Consider the following 7,165-nt stretch of genomic DNA (forward strand, 5'->3'; position numbering starts at 1 on the left):
TACCAAGAATTGTAAATCCTGGCTACTAGGCAACTGATTACCACAGTCACCAGGAAAACGGCACATACTCATCACTATAATCTACAGCTCTCATAACTAATCCAAGCTTGCCTTACCACCCAGATCCAGTGCCCAGAACATGCTTTGCAGGGAGAAGCCCATGTCTCTTCATTGCCATGTGAGTGATGGAGGGCAGGCTGTCTGTCAGGATAGGACTATGCTACAGCCGAGTGGTTACAGCATGCGAAATGTGCTTTCAACCTTATGATGGTGATGGAGAAATAAAATCACACAGATTCTCCAAGCTTGTCCCAAGTTATTGGGATGGAACTTTCTTTGTTCCTCTTTGAAGCTGGGCAATGTGCTGGGGCTGGGCTGGACTGGAGGATCCCAGACATGGGGCTGAGAAGAGGGAAGCTAATTTCTCTAGCACTGTGTGGAAAAAAAAGTAGTTTTGACACCCTTGTCACTTAGCGGTGGCAGGAAGAAGCACAATGCACTCTGAGGCACACAGAGATACGGCTATTACTCTGAACAAGAGGTAGTACCACCGACTGGAGGCGCCCAGGACAGTAACAGCCAGAACTGCACTTCTTAGCGAAATTAGAAAACAACAGCCAGCGAGGCCTGGGTTCACACCCTGAGCTGCACTGACTCCCAGCACCTAATTTCGTCTAATCCATAAATGCTAACAAAACCACCTCGTTTTCTTCTCATGACCTAACTGCAGAGAATCTGAGCTAAATGCTGCATTTTATAATTTTGGTTGGTGCAGCAAAAATGACAACAAAGCAAGAGCGTTCTTCTTTCCTGAGGAACCGTTCCCTTCAGCTCCGTTCCCTTGATGCCTGGGGGTTTCGCCACGGGGATCCGGAAAGCTTGAATCGGGGGAGCTTGAAGCACAATAGCCGCATCGTTCCTCGCCAGCCGCCGGAGCGGACAGAGGTGCAGATTTTAGAGGACAAAAAAAGCGCCGTGAGCGGGGGAGAAGCGAGTGCAGGGCTGGGGCGAGGCTGGAGGGCAGCAGGGCCGGCCGGGGTGTGAGCTGACCGGCACTTCCCTGCCTTCTTCCCCCCGAGCCGGTGTCAGGTATTGCGAGGAGGGGTAGGGGCCCGGGGAGGAGATGGCTGGAGGCTTTCCAGCCCCGGCTCACGCAATGCAAACTCCGCACGCAACGGGGAGGCGACAAGCGGAGGAGGGGAAGCTCTCCGGCTCCCTCAGCCCCCAAGATGCAGGCGAGACTTTGCCTCCCGACAGGGAGGGCTGCGAGCCCGCCCGCCACCACGTTCCCCTCCCGGCACCTCCTCCGCGAAAACTTTTGGCCCCGTCCATAAAAGCCTCCGCGTCTCGGCCGCTTCGCTTGGCGAGGGCCCAAGGGCAGCTGGCAAATAGCTGCGACCTCTCAAGCCAGGGGAAGGGCCAGGCAGCGGCAATTTGTAAGCGGGGCTAACCGCTGCACGCCCGCACCGAGCCGCGGATGCCGGCGGATTTAAAGACGCCAGTACCAATGGCAGGAGCCCAGACGCGGCTGCTCCGGCTGAGCCAGGGGGCAGCGGGCCGCTTTCCCCGACTCCTCTGAGCCCCTCGCCTTTGCCCCTCGCCTTTTACTCTCTTCAGCGGGCTGGGGTGGCCTCGTCCCCGCAGCCCAGCAGGCGGCAAACCGCGGGGCTGCACCGGACAGGTGGCTGCCGGCGGGGCGAGCTCCGAAGGGTTAAAGCTCTGGGAAGGTGATAATAACTCTGCGCTGGGATCGGGTGCAATTGGCATTTGCCTGCACATGACTTGCCAAACTCCGGGGGACAGGAACCGGAGCTCCTAATGAGTTTCCCAGAGGCTGGGATCTGAACGTCGCCGTTGCCGTTCTCCTCCCGGAGCTGCCAGTTAGAGCTGCCGCCGGCTGTCCGGCTCCTCTCCATCCCCCTCGAGGTCTCGGATGGAAGCAGCGTGCAACAGGTCAGTTCTACAACAGGAGCCCGGGGAAGGCCGTGTACTTTACCCCTTCTTCCCCTCGCTGCTTCAGAAAGGCTGGAGAAAACGGTAGGAGCGGGCACGGGGATGGGAAGCGGGAGACAGCCCGGCACCCCAGGCATCCTCCACAGCCCATCGGCGGGACCTGCGGCCGCCAGCCTGCGCCGCCGAGACGGGCACCAAAGTGAGGGGAGGAGGGTTGGGCTCTGAACAGAGAGGGGCTCCGTGGCCATGTGTGGAGGTCTCCACTTCGGAGCAGCGGAAAGCTCGGGCGATGGCGCGGGGAGCCCGTTTCTCGCACGAGCTCTTTGGTCGGGAGTAGCGATGTGCAGGGCCGGGATGAACCTGTCTCTAGCGCACGGCGGCTGCTTTGCATCTGCAGGAGGCTCGTCACCCGAGAGCATCCTCCTGCCTCCCTTTCTGCCTCTCTCAGAAGTAATCTTCTCGATCCCCGTCTGAAACCTTTCTCTACTGGGGAGAGGGAGGCTGGAAGAGAGCAGGGTCCCCTCTGCCAAATATAGTTTTGATCACTTATTGAGTGCTTCTTGCCACTTGATTATCGATTATCCCTTGTTTTTCGTACAGAATCTGGGTGAGTTGTGAGCACACGAGGGAGGCACACCAGCCGAGACGGCTGCCGGCGCTCCCCTTCGGCACACCAGCGCACCTCCGTCCCCGTTTCCATCTGCCTGCGGGCAGCGGGGAGCCTGCCAGCCTTTCCGCAGGGCCGCCGCCCCCTGACCTTTCCCTTTCCGTTGCAGCATGGCCCTCGAGAGGCTTGGGGAAGCCCTGCGCGGCATCTCCCCCTTGCAAAGCTCCCTGCTCATCCTCCTCTGCCTGCTCGTCGCCATCCACCTGGGCAAGCTCCTCCTGCAGCAGCGCCGGCGGCAGGGCCAGCGCCGGGCGCCGCCGGGCCCTTTCCCCTGGCCCTTGATCGGCAACGCGGCTCAGCTGGGCAGCGCCCCGCACCTCTCCTTCGCCCGCCTGGCCAGCACCTACGGCGCCGTCTTCCAGCTGCGCCTGGGGCGCTGGCCCGTGGTGGTGCTGAACGGGGAGCGCGCCATCCGACAGGCCCTCGTCCGCCAGGGGGCCGCCTTTGCCGGCCGGCCGCCCTTCCCCTCCTTCCAGCTGGTGTCGGGGGGGCTCAGCCTCGCCTTCGGCGGCTACTCGGAGCTCTGGAAGCTGCACCGCCGGGCGGCGCACGCCACGGTGCGGGCCTTCTCCACCGGCAGCCCCGCGACCCGCCGGCTGTTGGAGCGGCACCTGGTGGGCGAGGCGCGGGCGCTGGTGGCACTGCTGGTGCGGGGCAGCGCCGGCGGAGCCTTCCTCGACCCCTCCCGCGTCCTAGTGGTGGCCGTGGCCAACGTGATGAGCGCCCTGTGCTTCGGCCGCCGCTACAGCCACGGCGACGGCGAATTCCTGCGCCTCGTGGGGCGCAACGAGCAGTTCGGGCGGGCGGTGGGCGCCGGCAGCCTGGTGGACACGCTGCCCTGGCTCCAGCGCTTCCCCAGCCCCGTCCGCGCCGCGTACCGCGCCTTCCGCGACCTCAACCGCGACTTCTACGGTTTCGTCCGCGGCAAGTTCCTGCAGCACCAGCGTAGCCTGCGCCCGGGGGCCGCCCCCCGCGATATGATGGACGCCTTCATCCGCCTGCAGCGGGAGCAGCCTTGGCTGCAGCTTGAGCACGTGCCCGCTACCGTCACCGACATCTTCGGCGCCAGCCAGGACACCCTCTCCACCGCCCTGCAGTGGCTCCTCATCTTCCTCATTAGGTAGGTGCCGCTGGTACGGGCCCTCAGAGTCGCCCGGGCGGAGGCGGGAGGCCGGGGCTCCCCACCTGCCCTGGGGACACGGGGGTCAGCGCGGGGTGAGCGCCATCCTTGAGGGCTCCCCTTTGAATGACGCTGGGCGGGCAACACCGCCGATGGAAAGACTCCCTCGGCGGTAAAACCCGTCCCAAACCAGCGCCCGAACAGTTCAGTCGGGAGAGAGCCGGACGACGGTGCCGCGGCCGTAAGGCCGACGGTCTGAGTGAGCGGCCGGGCCGTGCGGTACCCGGGTGTCTCAGCTGTTTTCGATTAACTAACACGGAAGCTCTGGGAAACTTGCCAGAAAAAGATATAAGACAAAAAAAATCCAACCCCACAAAAGAAAAAAACCCAAAAAACTATCCAACCAAAAAAAAAAACAAACCACCCAAACCCCAAACAACCCCCCAAAAAACCCACGAAACAAACAAACAAAAAAACCAAACCACATACTAGTCCACTTCGGCGGATGGTGCATTAAGAGGGGATGGCAAAAAAAGGCAGCCGAATAAGACCTGAAAGTAACAGATCTTAGCAGGTCAAGATCAAGGAGATCATAGGAACAGGATAACAACTGCTTAAGCAAGATAAAGAGTTCGTGCACTGGTTTACAAACCCGCTATTATGTTGATTTGCCAGCAGCCTGTGCCTTTATCTCCATGGCGTGACTGGGGAAGGGCAAGTACACCCCTCCGTGCCCTGCCCTGGCACCAGCTCTTCGAGGGGGAAAACCTCAGATAGGGGAGCTGGTTTAATAGAAGGCAGCATAACACCGATTTCCTTGCCTGTCCTGGCTTTTTCTTTCATCATCTGCATCATTTATAGGCTTATGCAAAGTTTATCTACTCAGCCACTTCTTGAAAAACAGACAAATATTTATTGCCTCAAGCTAAGGATATGATGTCCAGTGTTCTCACAGCCCGTTGGGTTTCTCCCCTTATGTTTGTCCAGCATTCAACAGGGAGATCTGCTGCAGGAGGAAAAGGCAAGGAAGCAGAAGCCAGGCTTGAATACTTAAATAAGCAAATAAAGGCGTTTTGTTGGAATTCATGCTTTTAGACAGGCAGAAGAAAACAGACAAAATCTATTAACATTTTGATCTTGTTTGGTTATTGTGTAGTCTTCCAAACTACTCGAATTCAAGACAGTGGTCTTGAAATACATTCTTAAGAAAACATATCTAGATATTCATTAGTAAAAAGTATAAACACATACTAGGAGTGGGATGTTCATAAAGCAATTTGACAGTTACTAGCAGGATTTTTTTTCAGTTTAATAAGCTGCAGACTTTCATATGTAAGTAATATGCCTAGTGATAACCATGCTAACATTTAGAAGTCGCAGGGCTAGAAAACCAAATTCTCATTCCCATGGAAAGCCCAATATTTAGAAAGGACAAGTATTCATTCTTCTAGTTAGAATGAATTTTCAAAATTGGATCAGAATACTCTCAGTACAATTACACCATTGCGTGGGAAGTTTGGGTTTTTCTCTCATGAAGTTTCTCATCAAAGTCTAAACATTCTTGCAATATAATCAAACTTTGCTCAAACTGCAGCATCTAGGGCAGGCATGGGGTTCTGTGAAAAATGTCTACAGCAAGGATTATTTTTAAGAAAATCTTTCTAGAATCTTCTGAACATATGCACATCTTACTTTAACTGACAGGTATCCAAACGTGCAGGCTAGAATGCAAGAAGAAGTGGACAGGATTGTTGGAAGAGACCGTCTGCCCTGTGCTGAAGATCAGCCTCGCTTGCCTTACATCATGGCTTTCTTGTACGAATCCATGCGTTTCAGCAGCTTTGTGCCTGTCACCATCCCACATGCCACCACAACCAACACCTTCATCATGGGCTACCTTATTCCCAAGGACACGGTGATTTTTGTTAATCAGTGGTCAGTGAATCACGATCCAGCAAAATGGTCCAACCCAGAGGATTTTGATCCAACAAGATTTCTGGATGAGAACGGATTCATCAATAAAGATCTTACTAGCAGTGTGATGATTTTCTCCTTGGGAAAACGTCGGTGTATTGGAGAGGAGTTATCCAAGGTGCAGCTCTTTCTCTTTACCTCCATACTGGTGCATCAGTGCAACTTTACTGCTAATCCAAATGAGGACCCTAAAATGGACTTTATCTATGGGCTGACCATTAAACCTAAGCCATTTACCTTGAATGTCACACTTAGAGATACTATGGATTTGCTCGATGAGGCTGTCCAAAGACTGCAAGCAGAGAAAGCAGGCAATGAAAATCATCTGTCAGCAAATGCCTAAGCAACAAACTTTGCCTCTACAGATGAACTCCCTCACTCTTCTCAGACATAAATAAGTTAGAGTTTGTTCTGGTGGTCTTTTTGGAAAATAGACAACATTACAAGAGCAGGAAATACAACTGCACAAGGTATAATTCAGTCTTTTTAATTCTTGGAGAGCCTCGGGAACAATTTAATATATTAAAACATATGCAATTTGAGAGCAAGACTTTTGTTTTCTAGCTTGTTCACTGAGGCTGCCTTAGTAAAGCGCTTTTATCTACTGACTTATTGGAGCATCTCCAGAACTGTTTGTACAGTCTTCTCCATGTCTCCACACAATATGCCTTAATTTGTAAGTTCACCTTTAGTGACTCCACATCCCAAGGTGAAATCTCTTACTAGAAAAAAAGAAAAGTTGCTCAGAACATTGCAGCCTGCCACTGAATTAACTGAATTCTACTGGGAACTGCCACAGCCACAAGCAACTCCTGTGTTGTGACTGCTGGGATTCATGCCTCCGTAATAAATATTCCCACATATAAAATGTGGGGTTTTTGTAAAATGACAATGTAAAGTATTGCCTTTAGTATTCCAAAGTGTTTACGTAAATTACTGAAAAAATAGACTGGTTTATAAGCACATTTGAAAATAAAATTAATATTTTATATATGACTGAACAGAATGTCCTCAGAGTAACTTTTCATTAAATTTTGAAAGATCAGATTTGATATGTCACCAAATGGCAAGGGTGATACAAACTATATGCTAATCTTTTCATTAGCATATTCATTCAAAAAGATATTTTAATTAGAAAGTTTTATAAAGGAGTAGTTGAATTTTGTATTTTTCTAGTGAAGAGTTGATATCCCTGTCCTTAGGCATATAGGAAAAGTCCAGTAAAATCTTCATGGGTGAGGTATTTGGAAATGAGGTTTTTACGTTCAAACTTTAATGCCACATGCCTGAAGTAAAGCTTACAGCAAGTACACCCCTGCTCACTGCTCATTATGTTAGGCTGAGTTAAATGGAATATCCAAAAATCAACTATGTACTTCTAGTATTATTTGTATGAAACGAAGTCTCAAAAAAAAGCTAACATTACATGTCCTGATTAATTTACCCAGTAG

The 7,165-nt window shown here is 52.5% G+C and overlaps 1 protein-coding gene across 1 annotated transcript; it reads left to right on the forward strand.

The window, feature by feature from the left end:
• Positions 1-1,918: 1,918 nt before the first annotated feature.
• On the forward strand, positions 1,919-6,548 carry LOC103528634 (cytochrome P450 1B1). The gene is made up of 3 exons (XM_030447683.1): positions 1,919-1,953; positions 2,730-3,740; positions 5,445-6,548. The coding sequence occupies exons 1-3, from the start codon at positions 1,934-1,936 to the stop codon at positions 6,055-6,057; spliced, it is 1,644 nt and encodes a 547-aa protein (XP_030303543.1). The 5' UTR covers positions 1,919-1,933; the 3' UTR covers positions 6,058-6,548.
• The last annotated feature ends 617 nt before the right edge of the window (positions 6,549-7,165 follow it).

Source organism: Calypte anna, chromosome 3, assembly GCF_003957555.1.
Source record: "Calypte anna isolate BGI_N300 chromosome 3, bCalAnn1_v1.p, whole genome shotgun sequence".
NCBI lineage: Eukaryota > Metazoa > Chordata > Aves > Apodiformes > Trochilidae > Calypte > Calypte anna.